Consider the following 19557-nt stretch of genomic DNA (forward strand, 5'->3'; position numbering starts at 1 on the left):
GCCAATGGGAGAAGCACTGCCAGCTCGGCTTGTTTTCTACACATACACACACACAACAGAGCCCGCTCGACGTGGCCGGGGCCGGCTGTCCAATAGCAGAGTTGGTCTTCGTGACAAACAACACCGACAGCCAATCGAATAAGGGATCTCGAAGGAGCGGGTGGGACTAAGGGATGCCACAGAGCCCGCCCTGGTGGGCGGGCATTTTCTTGGGCTAGCCAATGAGAAAGAGGAGATTTTTCACTGACAGTTGCGTCAGCCAATGGAACAGGGTGGGAGCGCGCCAGGTGTCCCCGCAGTCCGCGGGACCTGCTGTCCCAGCCCGTCGTGCCGCCAGCCCGCGGGGTCTGCAAAGGGCCTCGCCGCCCCTCCCGCCCTGGCCTCCCGACAGAAAACCCCGACGCCTGCTCGCCATGCGAGCCCACAGTGTTCAGACCTCCGGCAGGGGCCGTCAGGCGGGACGGCAGCGCCAAGGAGGAAACCCCTCTGGCTGAGGGGCTCTGCGGGCTGGCAGGGGACCGCGGCAGAGCGGCAGGGGAAGCTGCCTGTCCTGTTCTTCAGCCCGGCCGTACCCGCGCTTGTGGCACCCCCGCCGCAAGCCGCAGCCTGTGGCACGGAACGAAGCCGAGGGAGGATTTACGTTTGTTTATTCAGCGGGCGGTGAGGCCGCTTTCACTTGCGTCCCGCCTGGTGTTACCGCTGACGTCAGAGGGGCGGGGCCGACGTCGGCTCGTGCGGAGGGGGGGCGGGGGGAGCGCGCGCGCGTGTGTGCGTGCGTGCGCGAGAGTGGCGCGAACGCGGCCCGGCGCGCGCGTGCGCCGGCGCGGGGCGGCCCGAGGGGCCGAGCGGGCGGTGAGGAGGCGGCGGCGGGACCCGACCGGCCTGGCCCGGCCCGGCGGGGCCCCTCCAACCCTCCCCGGGGGAAGGGCGGCCGAATCGGCCCGGCAGCGAGCCCCGAAGGGCTGGGTGGGGGTTAGACGGGGGCCCCTCCTCAGCGCGGTGGGCTGCGGGGGTCGCTGGGCCTTGGCCGTGGCTAGCGGCTGCCGCCCGGGTGGTTGTTGTTGTTGTTGTTGTTTTGGTGGCGGTGGTTGTTGTGAGGGCGTGGGGCGGGGAGGGCCGGGGTGGAGAGGTGCGAGGCAGGCCGTGGGGCTGGTCCCGCCTGCCCTACCCTCGCTCCCACGGGCTTTGTGCTGCCTGTCGTTGCTAACGGAGACTTCCCTTTGTCGGAGCGCAGGGTGACCTGTGAGGAATCGCCTTCCCCGCAGCCCGGACTTGGGCTTCTCGTGGCCTAGCAAGAAGCGGTTTCCTTTCCCGAGCTGTTGGCATCTTCCTGCCAGGATTCAGTCGTTCCCAAAGGAATGGAGGAATGCAGCTGATAAGTGTTTAACCACCCCGAGCTGCTATAGGCAGCACCAGGCGCTGGCTTCATCTTCTCCCCTTTGGCACTTTGGGGGTGGCCCTCTCCTTGTTACCTGGTCTGGGTACCTTTTTTTAGTGGCACTTGTAGGCCAAAGGAGATGGAAGAAAAGGAGAGATGTGATAAATTCCAGCTGGTACCTTGGCACTAAGGAGAATCGTATATTCTGACATTTTTAATTTTTTTTTTTTCTGTGGAGGGGAGGGAAATACTACATTTTATGGGATATGGGAGGAGGGAGGAAAAATCTGTTGCAGATCTTCATGTGGTTTCTAAAACCAGCCGTCAGAGGCAATTACTGAATAGACTGAAGCACAAGAAGAGGGTTTCTGAGCTGGAAGCAGCACTAGCCCGCAGAAAAACGGGGCAGTGGGCTGCTGTTGTGACTGTGGAGGCAGAAACTTCAGCCTCCTTCATTTTTCACCGCCTACTCCCCACCCGCTCATCGAGAAGATGAGTTGCGTGCCATGGAAAGGTGACAAGACCAAATCGGAATCGCCAGAGCCATCCCAGCCACCGCCACAGCATATTTACCATGAGAAGCAGCGCAGGGAGCTGTGCGCCCTCCATGCCCTCAACAATGTCTTCCAGGACAGCAACGCCTTCACTAGGGAAACCCTGCAGGAGATTTTCCAGAGGTAGGATGCTCTCTGTACTGGCATTAGCTTACCCTTGTCCTCTGCTGGTTGGAGGAATTTTTGGGTGTTATTTGGGGGGAAGTAGAATGAAAAGGAGGGCTCCAGACTGTGCCATTGCTTTGAACTGAATGTATTTTTTTTGTCCCTCCATGCAGAAGTTCTTTCTCATTTTACTTGTTTCTTAACCTGTTCTGGCTGCCAGTTTTGGGTTCAAGGGCTTTATTGCAGATGCTGTCATATGGTTGGACTGCTGTCTTCTTCCCTACACACCTTAATGCATCTTCTGCCTGTCTTCCATATTTTTGCCTGTGCCTTGTGTAGATAAATTATCTTGATGTTAATAGTGGATTTGGGGATTGCCTTGGGAGAATGAAGGTGGCAGAAATGACTAATGGATCATCATAAAAACTTACTGACTTAATACTGCAACACTTAGAAGTTTTTTAGAAAGTAGGAGTTTTGCCAAATTAATGACTCCTTATTCAAGTGGTTCAGTGAAGTTCTTCAACTATTAAGGGTTTTTTTCCATGCAACAAGACCCTGTGTACTCTCTCAAACTAGATTTAATTTCAGTAGCTGGATGCCCATTTCCTGTGGAATTGCTGAATGTTTCCCAGCAGCTTCAGATAATTAATAAAGTGGTTTTGAGTTTTAAGGGATGAGTATAAATTATTAATGTGGCCTGTGCAATAGCTCATATTCTGCTCAGTGTTTATTTTAGTGTTTTGACGCTTTGTGGAAATTCTCCTGTGTGAGCCTTTTTAAGTTCTGGTGACCCACCATCGATGGACCATGTAGGAAAAGGGTTCTCCTCTCACACTCAACCTGCAGATGTTGTAAACATTGTGTGAGTTACAGCTGAATACCTGTTACCAGCAGTTGCCAGTGTCTTGTGTTTGTGACAGGTGGGAGATCACACATCATGGCAGCAGATGCTGTGGGATGAGGCAGTTGTGATACCCTGTGCTGATGAGCAGGGAGCTGTGTGCCTGTTGCTCCTCTCCTGGAAACTGGCAAATTTATGAAACTGGTGCTTAACTCATCAAACTCATGCCTGTCTTTGGCAAAAGAACTGTGGTGAAGGACAATAGCAAATACCAGATCAAAATGCTGTTTATTATAGCACGTAGATAAGACTCCTGCTGGTGGAGTGGAGCTGGTCCATGGCAGGCTCAAGGTACTCTTTGTCCAGTGTAAAGACACTGTGGTTTTGTTCCAGAGCAGCAATTGTCAGAATCTTAATCACAGCTGGATTGCTCTTGGCCTGAAGCAAACAAAGGCAGTTCATGTGGTAGGAGTGTGATGATCTAATTAGTTGGCTTTCATTGCGTTTGGTGAGACAGAATTAGTGTGCAGCATGAAACCTCTCAGAAAAAGACTGAATATTAATCTTGTTGGACCTCTTTCCCTAGAAGGGAGAGTTTGTCTTTTATTCCAACCTGGAGTTGTTCTGTCCTGATACTCAGATCAAGATACACAGATTGATTCAGCCCCATGGTAGTATGGAAAGGCACATGGATATTCTTCTTGGAAATGGATGAGCTGTAAGCCATGCATAAGAATTGCTGCTGCCTTTGTTTCTGTTGGGTGACTACTTGTGTGTAGCTCTTTGATTTGCCTTTAGGAAGCGTGGATTTAGTTGCCCTTTGTATGTCACTTGTCTTTCCTGTGTCTAGTCATAGTCTATGTATTGATAAAGGACTGATGAATATTTTCAATAACCTACAAAGATACTGAGGTCTGATTTTTAAACCCGGTGTTGATGAGGTAATGAAATCACAAATAAGCTCTCTAGCTTTTACCACATTCCTTGGAGAATGATTGAACCACATTGCTTAATCATTAGCTTCCCTTTTGCTGCATCCTGCTGTGTAAGGCTGGGGCAGTCTGATGATTATCATCTCAAGCACATGCCAAAACTTGGTCTGGGCACCCCTCTGATTTTGTGGTCTTTCCCTCTTCTTTCTTCTAATACAAGAAATACCTTTCTGATGTTCCACTGGCTTTTGTTCCAGGAAATATGATTGCATGTTCCAAGTGTTGCATGGAGATACAAACAAAATCTCTTTGCTTCACTGGAGTCTGCGTATTGAGACCTGATTAGGAAAGACAACTGCATGCAGGAATCTTGGAGCCCCTTGTGTTAAGACAACATGTTGATAAAAGTTTCTGACTTAGAAAGATCGGGATGATTATTGCCTGGATTTCTGTCCAGCTTTGTCAGCCTTCCTCAGCTCAGTGGCTAGATAAAAAACCCAAACAAAACAACAATTTAATTCCTTGTCTAGTCAGAATCCTTCAGCTGATGATTGTCACCCTGCTTAGATATGTGTGGGTCAAGATGTTGAGATGGTTCTTGGTGCAAGTTTGCTCACAGGTTCTTTGTTGACCATGCTGGTCTCCTCATGTCATTTCTGGGGCTCTGGAAGTTATGTGAATGAACAAAGATAAATGTGTTCTTTCAGCTCTTGAATAAACTTGCCTCTGGAAAATGGTGCCATGCTTCTGCAGCCCAAAACGTTCTCTGAATTGTAAGGCTGGTGCTCAGGAGCATTGGTAGGTTGAAGCAATGATCTTGAGAAATTAGTTGTAGCCAAGTGATGTTGCTTTATGGAGATGCTGGAAGAGCTGTGACAAGCTGCATGTTCCATCTCTGTGATTAGTAAAATACAGCCCCAATGGTGGATATTAACAGTTTTTCCTCTTACTACGGTGCTGTGGACTCCTTTCCCTTCTGTAATGAACTCGCTTCCCAGACTGTTCTGCTGCAGTCTGCTCCACTGCAGGAAAACTCAGCTGAAGCCAAAAGCTACATGTCTGTAGCCTCTCCAGCCTTGATTGCTCTGAAACTCCCTACTCAATCCACAGCTTTATTCTTCTTGTCAAATGCCTTATGCTGTCGGGGTGTCACTGAAAACTGGGAAATAAACTCTCCAACCAGTTGGTTAGGTAAGAAACCTGACATTCAGTACTTTATTCAGCATGCTGGGTGCATGGGCATCACTCCACCTAACATGTGCACCCAGCAGCCTAACAGACCAGGTTATATGCATGAAACTGATATGTTTCCACTACATATCTATTACATATGCATTACATTTCTTAAATATGTGCATATATGTTAATTATTTCCATGGATTTATTTGGATATTGGTAGGGGTCTTTTGAGGGTCTTTAGTGGTCATTTGGGAACATCCCATTCCCCAAATTTTCCATTTATGGTTCTAGGTCTTCTAATTAATCTTTTCTCCTTGAGAATATCTCAAGTATGTCATCAGGTCACGATGCACTTCTCTTATCATTCTTTGCCCTGGCACTCTATCTTTGTTCTCAAAACTAAGACATCTGCTAGTACCTCTTAATCACTTATATAGGTAAATAAGGAAGCAGTAGCTGGTACAAGACTATTAGTCACAAATGTAGGGAGTTAACACAAAGCCACACTAATCTCTGGCATTTGTACTAAGTACTATATGGCACAAAACAAAGCATTAATCACAGATAAGGGGATCAAATACTATTGTGCTAAAGTTAAAAAGAATTTTCCAACATCTTCCCCCACTGCTGCATGGACTTTTCTTTTAAAAGAAATATAATTTGTTTGGTAACAAGGGCAAGAATGCAGAAAGGCTGAGGGATTTTCACTGGATGAAATATGCCTGCAGAACACGCGCTGTGCAAAAGACTGAAACCGTGCAGAAGCATCAGGAGTTTTGGGGATGGAGTTGACAGGAGGGAGAGGCAGGTGAAATGTGGATGTTTGGATGATATGAAATCTGAACTTTGCACTAGCAGAAATAATGGAGTCCTTATCAATGAAAAGAGCAATTCATCGCAACAGAAGTCATCACAGGGGGGAAGAGCTTTGTGATTTCTGTCATGTGAAAGGCAGGATCCTTGAAGGCTTTGTACATCCAAGTTATTCTTAATGCTTTATTTAGTTCCCGCAGCCCCTTTGATGAGTGATAAGGGGGGATGCAAACTTTCGTGTTTAAAATTAGTCTCTTCTGTTTGCAGGCTGTCTCCCAACACCATGGTGACCCCCCACAAGAAGAGCATGCTGGGGAATGGGAACTATGATGTGAACGTGATCATGGCAGCACTTCAGACCAAAGGCTACGAGGCGGTTTGGTGGGATAAGCGCAGGTACTGAGAAGTTGTGTAATTCTGGATGTGGCTTCTGTTTGTAAAAATGAGAAAGAGATGGAAGTGAAAGCACCAGAACATAATCTTGTTGGTGTCTTGTTTTCTGCACTCTTTCAGGGATGTTAATGCCATTGCCCTGTCTAACGTGATGGGTTTCATCATGAATCTGCCCTCCAGCCTTTGCTGGGGCCCCTTGAAGCTCCCCCTCAAGCGACAGCACTGGATTTGTGTCCGGGAGGTGGGAGGCACCTACTACAACCTCGACTCCAAGCTCAAGGTGCCCGAGTGGATTGGAGGTGAAAGTGAGCTCAGGTAGGATTTCTGCAAATCCTTCCCCGTTGGAGGTGAGAAATCTGTCCTTAAACAGTTGGCTATTGAAACACATATCACTGACTTTGAGTAGTAAAAATTTGAGTGTAATAAGTAAACCCAAAAAAGGGCTTTCTTTACTGGAATTTTTGGAAATCTGGACCAAAAGATACTGGCAAAACGTTGTTTTGACTTTCACATTTATTGGAAGTAATCCGAGTTTGGTATTAGAAAAAGCTGAGGTGCAGAAAGGGACTAAAAAAACATGTCAGATGACCAGGTGGTACACTACTGCTAAGGACATCTAAATGACGGGGTGTTCTTTTTCTGCAAGAAGATTTTTCCCAGATTTGTTGGACTTATTTTAAGTTATGGCAGGATTCTTGATCTTGGAAATACGAAGAAACTGAACTTGGTTTTAATTCTGTTTTTGCTGCCTTGGAAAGTTAGAAAGTGGCATTTATATAGGCCTGTTTCTGCGGAGGTTAAGATAATATCTACCTGATTCTGAGAATTTTCTGGGTAGAAATGTTGAATATATTGGGGCAAGTTTAATATTTGTTTGTGGGTTTTTTTCTGTCATAAAATAACTAAAGACAGTGGGGGTTTTCCCTCATTTCTTGTCCCATATGATTAGTCAGTTGCATTTAGTTGCAGCAGATGACAAAGTTCTACATTCAGTAGCACTTGTTTCTATTTCTCTTTACGGTAGGAAATTTTTGAAACACCAGCTGAGAGGAAAGAACTGTGAACTCCTACTGGTGGTTCCAGAGGAGGTGGAAGCACATCAGACCTGGAGAGCTGACGTGTGACCTGGGCCAACTCTGTCCTCCCACTGCAGTTCTTCCCCTTTACCAAACTCCTGATGTCGTAAAACCTGGATAATGGGTCCCGACTCTTCTCGTCTGGAATTTCCTTTGTTAGGCTCTTCTCTTCCTTCCTTGGTGCAATAGGGCAATGGAGCAGGACTTTGGGGGTGGTGGGTGGGGAAGAACTGAGAGCAGAGTGGTGGAAACTGGAAGCCAATCACTTTAATTGCGAGGTGGATGAGCTGCGGTGCCCTTTGGGCAGCTGGAAGGCATTGTGTTCTTGAAAAACTGGGCTGGGGGAAAGAGTGCCTGGAAACCCCTGGCCTTCCTTTCCCCACATGGTTCAAGGCTGCGTGTGGTGGGATGCTGCTCCCTCCAGGGCTTGTCAGGAAGGAGCAGGGACTGAGCATGCTGCCACCTCTTTTCAGTTCTCTCCCTCCAAAACAAGTTGTCGTGAAGACATTTGCAATTCCTAAGGGTCTCTCAGGACACTCAAAACACTAGGAATGGTACGGTGCTCAGCACGACCCTCTGCTTCTTAGGGCTGGTTTGTGCCAGGAATTAGGAAACAATAATGAAACCAGTGTCATCTTCCAAGAAATTCTTTGGGTAGCTAGAGGATTCTTCCCCAGGGTCTCCATGGATTTATGTATGTGGTGAGCGGTTGTTTGGCAGTGTGTGTCTGGCTAAGGTGACGTGGAAACAGCAAGCACAGGCTGACTAAGGAGTATCAAGTTTCTGGGACTGGAGAGAGGCCACAGTCTGCTTGGGTTTCTTCGTGCTATGGTGGGGGTTTTTTACTATTTTTAACAGTTATTTTGGTTTTCTGCATGGTCACCCAGTAGTTTAGGGGCTCCTTGGAGAGAGGAATAAAGCTGAAGAGGTTTTCAAAGAAGTAATTCTCTTTTATTTTCCTCTCTCCAGAAGTCTAGCCCACAGTCATGGATGTCATGTGAAATGAAAGAGGTCAAGTTGTAAAATGAAAATGGGCTGAGGAGGGAGGCCTTTATAGCAGTCAGCTTTGTCCTTTTATTGTTACCAGCCGCTGGTGTGGGAGCTGCAGAGGGTCCATCAGAACTTTCAGGTGTTGGAGACACCCTGGCTTGGTAGTTGAGCCAACCTCTCCTTTAGCATTGGCTGACAAACATTCCATTAATGGGTGAATTGCTTTTTCCTGCCTTCCGTGGGGAAGAGAGACTAGACATGGGGACACTAAGAGGAATCTCCACCGGCTGTTTTGCAGCCACCCAGGCAAGCTGTAGCTCAGCCATGCCTTCCATGGCAAGAGGAGGAAATGCTGAATTTGGAACTGACTTCGTTGTGTTTAGCACTTCCTGGCTGAGCTGCTGTTTGCTTTTGTCTTTACATGTCTTGGTTGAACAGCAACCTCTGGGACCTGATGGAGCTCGAAGGATTGTGCTCCATTACGCAGGAAACTCTCACAACTGATGTTTGAGCTGGTGAAAGGAGGGCTTTTAACGACCTTTTTTCAGTTATTTTTCTCTTCAGAGCTCTGCAAACGCATGAGCAGGTGCTCGAACCTGAGAGACCACCAAAATGGCACCATCCCAACAGAGAAGAGAGGCCACATGAGGATGGAACGATGGTGTTTGCTGACCCCTGGACATCTGGCAAGCACTGTTTTGCAGTCCTTTGAGCACAGCCTCCCACAGTCAAGGGCAAATGGCTCTTACATTTTAAAAAGTCCTATTTCGTAACACATTCCAATGACCAATACCAGCTGGCAGAGTTTTTAAACACTTTCCAGGCAGGATGTTCAGCCTGCAGGCATTCTGCTCCTGACTTGAAGCCATTCTTCAAGAGGGGAAAATCTCAACAGCAACATTTTCTATGCTGATTGAAGTTGCACTTTGGAGAAAAACCCTGTTTGCATGGAAACTGCAAGCCAATGGATCAGTGCACAATATGCAAAGATGTTTTAAAATACTTTGGGGCTGCTTTCCTCTCCTTGTATGTCAGCTGCTTTCCCGGGGGAGAAACAGTGTGATCCAGCTGCTCAGGTAAAGGGAAAGTGTGATCACATCCCCGTGGGAGGTGAGGCTGCTGTGCCCGAGGGTGGGTGAGCTGGTCCAGTCCCACTGCTCGGGAGTGGGGAAGCCCCTCTTTGTTTTCTTGCTTGTTTGGTTTTGTTAGAGCCTTGTCTTGGGTTTGTTTACAGAGATGTATTTTGTTTAACCAAATATTAAAAATGGAAAAAAAGTTTCCATATAAATGTCCTATCACTTCTGTATGTTCAACTGAATTGTTCTGTAACAAAGTATGTAAAGGATAAATAAATTTTTTTCTTTGGTTATAAAACCACCATCTTTCTGTGATTTAAGAACCTTGAAAGGCAGACACTGGTGCTGAGGTAAGATCACCTCCCTGAGAATTCCCTTAAGCCATGCCAGGCTTCCCCACCCCTCAGAAGGTGACAAAGCCACGTCGGTCCCTTCTGCGCTGCCACGCTGTGCATGAAATGGAGAGATCACTACCCAGAAATCCTCCAACAGCTCTGAAAGAACTGAGCCTCCCTCCAGGACATCTATTAAAACCACACTGCTCAGGTTGGATTTATTTAATATTCCATACAAAAAAATACGCAGCTGATGTCTGTTCTACTTTATGAGGCAGAGAATCTGCGTGGATGTGATCGTCTCAAACCTGGCCTGCTGCTCCCTTGGTTCTCACACACACACACACAGCTGCAGTGAAAGTGTTTCTGCAGATGCATCTTTCCAAAGAGTATTTTCCATGGGGTATTGATTGCCACTGGCACCCCTCCTTCCTCTGCTGGGAAAGTCACACTTCCAGCCACCACTGTCCTTCAGCTCCAAATCAGGCAGGAAAGCACTTTTCTGTCTGACTGCTGCTGCTTTTCAAAGCCTGACCTGTGCCCCGGGGTGTTTTCTGGGGGCAAGGAAGCTGGCAGAGGAGCTCCCCCAGTCCAAGTCTGTAACTGGTTATGGCATAGTGATTGAATAAAGGAAATACTCATGATTTCTAAAGGAGAGGGGGATGCAGACAGGAGCCATCATCAGGTCCAGAGGGGAGGGGGCTTCCCTCCCTCACTATGAACAGGTCAATGTCCCAAAGGAGAACCAAAAATGAAAAAAAAAATGCCCTGACCCAACAAATCAACAGTTCAATATATCATAATCGCAAGGTCTTCCCACTTGATACGAATCCAACTCAGCTTCTGCACGTTAGATTTTTCCAGACAGCGGAGGCAGGGCGCCTGGCATTCCCCCGGAGAGCCCCGTGTTGGGTCCCAGGAGGATCTGCAAAGAAAACAACTGGTTGAAGGCTTTCAAGGACACTGGATGGCTTCCCGTGCTGTGCCCCCTCCCACAGGTACTGGTGGCACTTTGCAGCACCACTCCCTCCCCTGCTGCAACAGCCAAGGTCACACCAGACCATAACCCCTGTTTCAGCCCCTCACAGCACATTTTGGCTGCAGAAAGCCAGGTTGTGCTTGCCAGGGATTGCCACCAGCCTGACGCTGGGAATCAGCAGGATTGTCCCATTAGAACATCCAGCCAGAGAATCTGGTGAGACGAGTGAGGCCACAGCACACAACAGACTGCACCCTTCTCCCCAAGCTCCCTCAGCAGCTGCTCACTGCAGGAGCTGCAGGCACTCCCCGCCAGCTCTGCAGGGCCAGGAGAGAGGGCTGCTCGTTCCTGCCTCACCTGTCGCTGCTGCAGCTGCTGCTGTTGCTCCATCTGCAGTTTTTCAGTTTCAAAGACGACAGGAAGAACCAAAATCATGAAGGAGGTGGTACCAATCCACAGCGCTGCTCTAGAGAATCTATCAAGGAGAAACAACATTAAGAATCACTTCTTCAGTCGCTTCTCATTGGCACAATCCTGCGCTTCCCTTCTGTGCCTCAACCGTAAGGCTTCCTCCAAATCCAACCTCGAGGTCCGGGGTGTCCCCTTATCCCCGCCCTCCCCACGCCGCCCAAAACCAAAAAACGTGTCTCTATCGCTCCCCACAGCACCTTCACTGCGCTGCCAGAGGCCAAAGCCCCCGCGAAAGCAGGAGGAGCCGCCCCGCGCCCCCGCTCCGCCCGCCGGGCCCGCTCCGAGGGGCTCCCGCCCGGCCCGCCGCCCCCTCACCTGTACATCTTCTGCGCTACCGTCAGCGACAGGTCGAACGTGGCCCCGGCCGCCGACCGGACGCTCTCGGGGAACATCTCCGTGAGCCCCCACAGCCGCTCCGCCAGCGTCTCGTCCAGCTGCGGGCGGCAGCACCGCGTCAGGCCCCGCCGCACGGCCCTGTGCGCCCCGCGGGGTCACCGCGCCCGCCCGGCCTTCCCCGCCGCCCGTCCCGATACCTCCTCGTCGTCCTCCTCCTCCTCCTCGAGCTCGTCCTCCAGCTCCTCGGCCTTGGCCGCGCCGCCCTTGGGCAGCAGCTCCTCCGGGGACAGGGACGCCGAGGCCGCCATCGCCACCACACAGGACGGAAGGAGCGGCGGCCAGAGCGCCGCCGGAAGGGGGGCGGCCCTCCCACCACCCAGCCCGGGCGAGGCAGCGCCCCCTGGCGGCCTGGAGGAGCCCCGGCAGCTAACCCCCCGCCCCGGTCCGCGCCACGCATCACAAACACCCCAGGAACCGGGTTTAATTGCGAGGTTTTTTAATGTAAAAGATGCAAAACCGTCGAGAACGAGCAACTCCAACATCCTGCTGGCCCAAGGCAGGTGGTGAGGCTTGTACAAGCCTGCATGGGCTCTCCAGGGGGAGCGGGCAGAGGTCTCCCTGCTTTTGTTAGCACAGAAGGCAAGGAGGAGCCCAAAGAAAGACAAGATCTTCTCTACTGCCCGTTGTCCGGCTGCCTTAGAGAAGAGAGTACCTATGCTGGGCTGCGGTGAGGAAACGTAGCAAGGTAAAGTGCTCTGAGGAAAACCGTGTTAATTAACAGTGCTGTGGTGCCAAAGCAGCCATGAGCAGTACCCACAGCACCACACCACACTGGAGGCATCTCGGCACTCGTGGTCCCGTGAAACAAAGTACCTTCACTCCGTACCAACACGGCTGGGAGGCCCAAGCCAGCCCCAGCATGCCGTGGGCCAAGACCCAGAACCAGCCTGGACATCTCTTCTTCACTTCTTCCTCCGGCTGTTCTGCTTCAGCTCCTCCAGCTCCTTCTCCATCAGGTGGGACTCGGCAGTGGTCTCAGAGAGCTGGAACGCACAGCAAACAACAGCAGGAGTGAGTCAAAAGCCTGTGAGGCTTTTCCAGCTTCACAGCACAACCGAGGTTTAAAGCCACAAGCCAGGACCTGTGGGAGGAAATTTGTTCCTGTTGAGCAAGGGGAGGCTGCCATGTCACACTTCACTGAGATCACCTGGAAAACCTGGAGGGCAGCTAGGGCTTCTGCTAAGTGTTCCAGCCACAAAAGCCACTTTCCAGTTTTAAAACACGTGAAAAGTAAGGAAAGTATTTTTTCAGGCTGTCATAAAGGCTAAATAATTTATTAACTGAGAACACATGTGTGTTCTATTTCACTGAATGTCTCTCCAGATTTTAAGCACAGAAGCTGTGATCTCTGGGTAAGGTTGAATTTTGGTTTATTTACTGGAAATTCTTTCATCCACAGGTTTACACACAGAATAGATGTCACACCCCTCATGACAGCAGATTGAAGCTTTAATCTTCTAGGACCACAAAGGGTGGCTGTAACTCAGTTTCATAGCTAGGGCAGAGGCCAGAGTGGCAAGAAAAATTCCCCATTCTGTGCAGAAAGGGAAAGAGGAGACATGACGCTTGAAGGGGTTTCTCTCTCCTCAGTCACAGTGCTGATGACAAGCTTTGATGTGGGGGGAACCTTCCCCTCTTGTCACAGAAGAGGCTTTACTCCCACAGTCACTTTGCCATTACACCTGTGTTGCACTAGGGTAAAGCAGAAAGTGGGGTGCAGTGAGAGCAGCCTTCTTCAGGGGAGCCAGCTTGGTTATCCCCACTGCTATGGGCAGGCAGGAGTTGGGCAAAGGCTCACCATGTCCAGCAGAATATCCACTTTCAGCCGAAGGAGGTTGTTTTCTTCCTCCAGCTGCTGGTTTCGTTTGCGCAAGCGCTGCAATTCCCTGCGATCCCCCGTGAAGGTTCCTAGCTCTTGGAGGAAAGAAAGAGGTCAAAATACAGATTGTCAGCCAACCGTGGCTACTTCAGACCAGAGCAAGCTGAGCTGCACTCTACCTGACACCCACTGGCCATTTTCAAACTTCAGGCTCTGGCCAGCAAGGTTCATTGCGGGGTTGCCATATTCTAGGCCCAGCTCAACCTCACGGGTGGATCTATCCAGCTGCAGGGAGAAGATCACACTCAGCATTTCACAGAATTCCAAAGCCACCCCTTTGCTCTCCCATTTCTTAGTGACTGGCATTCCAGTGGAAGATGCTGGTCCAAATGGCCCTGGAGCCTGGAATCCTACTTTGGTCATGTACTGCTGCAGTAGATGACTGGCTCCTCTCACTGCCATCCCTGCAGGGGGATGCAATTTCTCCCACCCAGACACACAATCATCTCCCTGCACCTGGAGACCACTGGTGAGAAGTTTCCAGTGACACAGTTCTGGACTGCAGGTGGGGTGATGATGATTCTTCCCTGAGCTATTCCATTTCCAGCTTCATGTATAGTCACCAGTGGTCAGGAATGGTGCTGCACCGCAGGAAGAAAGCAGCACAGTTGGAACCACAGAATACACTGAGTTGGGAAGAACCCACAAGGATCGAGTCCAACTCCTGGCCCTGCACAGGACCATCCCCAAAAGCTACACATGTGCCTAACAGTATTGTCCAAACATTTCTTGAACTCTGTCAGGCTCGGTGCTGTGACCACTTCTCTAGGAAGTCTGTCCCAGAGCCCGACCACCCTCTGGGTGAAGAACCTTCTCCTGTCCCAGAAGCAGCTGGGAGCTCTTGTAAGGATGATGGCACTCACAGCAGAAGCCACCCACCCCTGCCACCAGGAAGCACACCTCCAGCAAACCACGGGCGCTGGGACTCACCAGGTGCAGGTTGGACAGCGAGGCCCATTTCCTGGGGGGTGTCTTCTTCGGGCTGAAGGAGTTCCCAAAGAGAGGCATCACACGCTGCTGGCCAGGCCTTCAGCAGGCTCCTGAAGGCGCAGGAGGGACACAACCAGTCTGAGGCTGTGGGCCAAGAGCAGGGATGTGACAAGGCAGCTGTTCTCTCCAGGCAGAGCCTCCTGGCTCTCAGGCCAGGATGATGATTTGGGGAGGATCCCGGCCACCTCCCCGCCGCTGCCACCAGGAGCACCTCCCTCGCACCTCCACGCCACGTGCCCGAGCCGGGGCGGGGGACAGAGGACGGACGGCGCGACGTGTCACACCCACCCCACCCACCCTCCCACCCCTCTCCCGCGCCCACCCCCTCCCCACGCCGCGCTGCCGCCCTCGGCCGGTACCCCCAGCCCACGCGGCGCGGCACCTCGGGGGGCACGGGCCGTACCACCCTACGGGCACGCCGAGGAGCCGCAAGGGGAGCACCGCGGGGCGCTCCTCCCAGCGCGGGCCACCACCGCGATGCTCCTTTGTTCTGCCTTCCCTCCCGGCATCTCACTGGCGAAAGCAGCGGGCTCGGCAAGGGCAGAGCCGATGAAAAACACCCCAGACCCCCCCGCTCCGCAGTGGTAGGGTCAGCCCCGCGGTGCGGGGGCGGTTGGGCCGGGCTGTTCCATCGAGCTTCGCCTCCATTCCGGGGGGGTGAGGGGGGCGCACCTCTCCGTCGGGCCGCGCCCGCTCCCGGCGCTCGCCGTCCGCCGCCGGTGGGATCCGCCGCGTGTCCCGGAGCGGTTTGCGGCCGCCGCGTTGCCGTGACGACGGGATCCGCGGCTCCGCTCCGCCTCCCGCGCTGGAGGGACTCGGGGGCGGAGTGGTTTGGGGTCGGCTCTGCTCGGGGTCGGGTTGAGTCAGCCTTGTGAGCGCGTCTTCCTTAACACCTTCCCTGAAACGCTCGAACCGCTTGGAGGAGTTTTTAAAATTGTTTCTGGCGGGGGTTGTTTGTTTGTTTTTCAGAGGAATAACTAAACGCCGTTGGGCAGAGAACCCTTCCTTGCTTGGGAACGCGGGAGAAGTGGAGGAGGTCTGGGGTGCTGGACTGCACGGGTTCGAGGGAGGATGGGTGAGGAGCTGCAGAGAGGAGAATCATACAGAATCACAGAATCAATTAGGCTGGAAAAGATCTCTGAGATCATCGAGTCCGGTCTTTGACAGAACACCACCATGGGAACACGACCATGTCACCTAATGCCATGTCCAGCCTTTTCTCAAACACCTCCAGGGACAGTGACTCCTCAGGAGCAGCTCCTCGCACTCCTTCCTTTGAAGCAGTCCCTCCCAGCATCCTGATTTTCTGTGCACATGGCAAAGTCCTCCCTTTCAGCACGTGATGGAATAAATTTAGATTCATTGTGTTACTTGCTGGCTTGTATTCCACGGGAGGTGGCAGTGGCAGTTGGTTTGGATAATATTTTGAATGAATGGCACGGGTGTGTAACACATATTAGCAGTACTTTTTATGTTACAGAGGCAAAATGCCACTCCTAAATTATAAAATAATTCTCCAATATGTTAGAATAGTGATCTGAAGTTACTTGCTTCATTGTTGAAAAAGCTAATGTTCAGGACTTTCCTAGAAATTTTGGATTAATGAGATACTAAGCTGCATACTATAGTTAAAAGGGAACAATAAAGACAAGAAGAAAAAAAAAAGAAGGGGACAGGCAGATAAAAGGCGGAGAAAATAAGAAAATCACCAACATTTTAATTTGGTTTGTACATATACAAACCCCATTAATACTCCAGGAAAAAAAATATTATCTAACAATCTTTCATTCCCAGAGTGCTTCATTGGCACGCTGCCTTAAGTGAACCAGAAAATTGCTCACTTGGAATGAGAATTGGAAAAACAGCAGAGTTAAATGCTGTGACTTGAGACAAGAAAAATCTCCGCTGCTGCAATATCTTTTGGTAGTCCAGTTAACCAATATCTGGTTCTTGCAGGACACATGCTATAAAAACAGTTGCCTTCTGACCCAGTGTACCAGAGTTCTGTGCAAAGCAGTGATTTTTGCAATAAGAGAAGTGATTATAATGGGGGGGAAGTCAGCACCCTTAAAAGCAGAATAAATACTCACTGTTTGGAGCAAGGTCTTTGTGAAATAGTTGTGGCTTCTATCATTATTTTATTATGTGTGTCCCTATATTGGATAAGAAAGATGAAAGGAAGGTCCAGATAAATGAGGGTGAGAACTTTGGAAGAAAAGCTGAGAGAATATAGAATTAAAATTTTAAAATGAAAAAATAAAGGCAGCTCATCTGGGTGTTTATAAGACCCAAAGACCATACAGGATAGTGAGGGACTGAGCTCTTAACACTCACTGTGGTTGTTGGTTTTGGGGTTCACCTTCCTAGAAGAAACCTCTATGTTTCAGCACAGTTGTTGCTTGAGTTCTCCTTGCCCTGAGGAGGGTGAGTATTATAGTAATACATTATAATTATTGTAGAACTAAACTGTCTTATGCATCCAGGGTCTCAGAGTGATTCTCTGACTGCCTCTTTCCTTGGAGAAGAGACTTGGAGAAAGCTGGGCAGCCCATGCCCACTGCCTTGGCATGTGAGGTGAATGCTTCCTTCTGTGCCTGGTTGCTGTGCTCACGGTGGGTGACACCTGTGTGAATGGTCTCATAGCTGGTAGGGCTTGTCCACAAGAGTTCAGAAAGCTTCCCCTGGACACTAAGAGAAGGAGGTTCAGCGTCTGATTTCCACTGTGGTTTGCTTCAGGAGTCTTTCTTCTTCTGCATGATTTGATTAAATTTCATATCTTGCCAGACTCCATTTCCTTGAAAAATGCTGTGGAATTTTCTCGCTGCACCAACCTCCCAGGGTATTTTGGCAGCAGCTTTTCATCATTGTTTCTCCACCTACATCAGGTAAATACCAAGACAAGAACTGACTGTTGCTGTTTCTAGTATTGTCTCTCAGTACAAATATATATACATATACATTTTTATATATACATATACATTTTTATATACATATATATATATATATAGTTTGACATATGATTTTCAGCTATGTTAAAAGCATTATGGTGTAGTACTGTGCATCCTTCTGTGCCTGTCGCTCTGTGGGGAAAAGGACACCTAGCACACACTCTTTCTCCAAGGACAGTAACTACAGAGATTGCTTAGGAACTGCCAAAGCCCTTTAAATGGTGAAGAACCTGTATGTTACAGTCATTGTGTAAAGAAGCTGGGAAGCTGCCTGTGTTCCCAGGAGACATTTTTGAGATGAGAGATTGACAGGATGGAGATAGGGCTGTAGCACATGGCAGTGGGGAAATTTTGGAATAGACCCAAGCAGTTCTTGTAAGCCTAATTTGGAGCATCTTCTTCAGCTTTTTTGCTTCACAAGTGATAGAGAATCTATAGCTTAGATGTTCTCAGAGCTGCTTTGAACTCTGCATTGTTTCTCTTGCCTTTTTTCATATACGCTTTGGGATTATTATTGTTCTCTATTATATCAATAATTACAGGGAAGCTCCACTGACTGGTGAATTCAGTAGACTTACTCTAGGCTTACTCTGACATCAGAGAGAATATTTATTTTAGTTATTGTTGCTTGAAACTTACCTACATTGCCTGGTGAGCTAAATGAGACTGAGTTTAAAACCTATAAAAGAAAACTATTTTAGCCTATTGAAATGAATTCCCTGCTCAATTAAATTTTTCAGCAGTGAGGTAATTCCTGTTGCCTCAGTGCTGTGCAGTTAATGATGTCCATTCCTTTAGAATCCTAGATATTAAACACCTCACCTATATTTTATTGACAAAGCAGACACTTCTTCTTCTTCTCTCTTTGTTTCTTTATTTCATTATAGCTAACTCAAGAGATAAAAGAACAGCCGTTTCACTGCTTTGTAAAGACATGTGCTTTCCTCCCGCTTGACTGTCACAGATTCCACCACCAGGAGGCCCTCATTCCAGTGCTTATAGCAAGGAAAGAAAACAAAAGGAGAGCGAAGAGAGGTGGAGAAACCAATGCGTGCAAGAGCAATCTGAAATTAATGCTTGTCCTGTAAATAGAGATTTTCAGAGTACTTGGCAGGCATCTGTTAATTAATTATTGCAGGTATCCTAATATGCAACTATTAGTTGTGCTGTTACTTTTGGAGATAACAGAGTTTCTGTCACAGGTGGTATCCCTTCATTAAACAGTCAAGTGATAACCAAGAAGATTCATGCCTTTGTCTTCTGGATGAATCGTAGTAACCTAAGTAAAATGATAAAGTGCAGTAAAGCACAAGTTATATTTCTCATCCCTCATGTGTGCCCTCTATCACCCAAGGAATATGCCTTCATATATTTTGCCTCTGCCTTCTCGCTTTTAGTTACCTACTTATTCACAAATCCTTAATTTTCTTTCAGTTTTCACAGCTGACTTTTATCATCTCCTAAAAATTCTAAATATCTGCACTAACACTCTGTTTGATCGTTCGATTTTGCTGACCAGACCTTTAAAGAAAGAGCGAAGAACAAATGTTTTCATCCTTTATTTTTTTACCAAATCAGGTACTTCTCCCCTACTGGCTTTTCAAAGCTGCAGTTGTTACTTTGGCTGAAATGTAGACTTTGTTATTCAAAGAACAATGTGTACATGATCTCTTAACTGAAAAGTTGTCATTCTTTTTTCCTTAAACCCTACTTTTTTTTTCTCCTCACTGCTGAGTCAAGCATTGTATATCTGCTTCTTTACTTGTTTCCCACGGTCATGTTTCAGTACTGATGAGTCCAAGACATAGCTTTGCAATGCAATTTCAGAATGGATGGTAAGTGAGAATAATTTTCCTTCTGTCAGAAAATGCAGTTCCTGCAAGCTGTAAGGTTGCAAACTGAGTTACCCCTTGTCTTTCCAACTCAGTTCCTGCCCTCCTTCCCTGAATTCACACATACATACTACATATTTACATTTGGTTACTTGGGCCTCTCTTATATGGAAGACTAAGTCTTGGATTCTAAACTTAGTAAGTGTGTTCTTCATTGTGCTTCCCTAGATTCCTTCAATATGACAAGCAGTTCAGAGAAGACTGGTAAGAATGCAGGATGAAAATATATCCACAAATATGTGTGGCCAGCAAGTGGATGTATCACAGAAGATCAGGCTTTCATTAAAAGTATTCATTGCTCTTAAGGAAACTTTCCTTGTCTGACCA

The 19557-nt window shown here is 48.8% G+C and overlaps 3 protein-coding genes and 1 long non-coding RNA gene across 7 annotated transcripts; 2 read left to right on the plus strand and 2 right to left on the minus strand.

Annotated features, from left to right (window-relative positions):
* Positions 1 to 317: 317 nt before the first annotated feature.
* On the plus strand, positions 318 to 9638 carry JOSD1 (Josephin domain containing 1). 4 transcript variants are annotated; one of them, XM_085048753.1, is made up of 5 exons: positions 318 to 660; positions 1235 to 2055; positions 6073 to 6201; positions 6319 to 6513; positions 7223 to 9638. In XM_085048753.1, exons 2-5 carry the CDS (start codon positions 1871 to 1873, stop codon positions 7320 to 7322), a joined length of 609 nt encoding a protein of 202 aa, XP_084904879.1. In that variant the 5' UTR covers positions 318 to 660; positions 1235 to 1870; the 3' UTR covers positions 7323 to 9638. The 4 variants fall into 4 exon arrangements, with proteins under 4 accessions (XP_084904879.1, XP_084904878.1, XP_084904876.1 ...); XM_085048752.1 differs by lacking the exon at positions 318 to 660 and adding an exon at positions 740 to 852; XM_085048750.1 differs by lacking the exon at positions 318 to 660 and adding an exon at positions 835 to 966.
* Positions 9639 to 9863: 225 nt separating this feature from the next.
* On the minus strand, positions 9864 to 11820 carry TOMM22 (translocase of outer mitochondrial membrane 22). Its single transcript, XM_085048749.1, has 4 exons — positions 11659 to 11820; positions 11441 to 11559; positions 11012 to 11129; positions 9864 to 10600 (listed from the first exon to the last, which is right to left on the minus strand). Exons 1-4 carry the CDS (start codon positions 11767 to 11769, stop codon positions 10526 to 10528), a joined length of 423 nt encoding a protein of 140 aa, XP_084904875.1. The 5' UTR covers positions 11770 to 11820; the 3' UTR covers positions 9864 to 10525.
* Positions 11821 to 11940: 120 nt separating this feature from the next.
* Positions 11941 to 14601, minus strand: CBY1 (chibby 1, beta catenin antagonist). The gene is made up of 4 exons (XM_085048754.1): positions 14331 to 14601; positions 13520 to 13625; positions 13320 to 13435; positions 11941 to 12504 (listed from the first exon to the last, which is right to left on the minus strand). The coding sequence occupies exons 1-4, from the start codon at positions 14406 to 14408 to the stop codon at positions 12424 to 12426; spliced, it is 381 nt and encodes a 126-aa protein (XP_084904880.1). The 5' UTR covers positions 14409 to 14601; the 3' UTR covers positions 11941 to 12423.
* A 2142-nt stretch (positions 14602 to 16743) lies between these two features.
* LOC146443756 (uncharacterized) lies at positions 16744 to 19322 on the plus strand. The gene is made up of 3 exons (XR_014849299.1): positions 16744 to 16814; positions 17175 to 17275; positions 18226 to 19322. It is a non-coding gene; the product is annotated as an uncharacterized LOC146443756 (long non-coding RNA).
* Positions 19323 to 19557: the final 235 nt, after the last annotated feature.

The sequence above is a fragment of the Lichenostomus cassidix genome, chromosome 1Aa (assembly GCF_008360975.1).
Source record: "Lichenostomus cassidix isolate B80296 chromosome 1Aa, HeHo_3.0, whole genome shotgun sequence".
Lineage (NCBI taxonomy): Eukaryota > Metazoa > Chordata > Aves > Passeriformes > Meliphagidae > Lichenostomus > Lichenostomus cassidix.

Coding starts and splice junctions, on each gene's coding strand:
- JOSD1 (XM_085048753.1), top strand. CDS start 1,871: ATGAGTTGCGTGCCATGGAAAGGTGACAAGACCAAATCGGAATCGCCA. Junction 6,202..6,318: donor GTTTGGTGGGATAAGCGCAG/GTACTGAGAAGT, acceptor GCACTCTTTCAG/GGATGTTAATGCCATTGCCC. Junction 6,514..7,222: donor GGAGGTGAAAGTGAGCTCAG/GTAGGATTTCTG, acceptor TCTTTACGGTAG/GAAATTTTTGAAACACCAGC.
- CBY1 (XM_085048754.1), bottom strand. CDS start 14,408: ATGCCTCTCTTTGGGAACTCCTTCAGCCCGAAGAAGACACCCCCCAGG. Junction 13,436..13,519: donor AAATGGCCAGTGGGTGTCAG/GTAGAGTGCAGC, acceptor CTTTCCTCCAAG/AGCTAGGAACCTTCACGGGG. Junction 12,505..13,319: donor TGGATATTCTGCTGGACATG/GTGAGCCTTTGC, acceptor TGTGCGTTCCAG/CTCTCTGAGACCACTGCCGA.
- TOMM22 (XM_085048749.1), bottom strand. CDS start 11,769: ATGGCGGCCTCGGCGTCCCTGTCCCCGGAGGAGCTGCTGCCCAAGGGC. Junction 11,560..11,658: donor AGGAGGAGGACGACGAGGAG/GTATCGGGACGG, acceptor TGCCGCCCGCAG/CTGGACGAGACGCTGGCGGA. Junction 11,130..11,440: donor GTAGCGCAGAAGATGTACAG/GTGAGGGGGCGG, acceptor TCTCCTTGATAG/ATTCTCTAGAGCAGCGCTGT.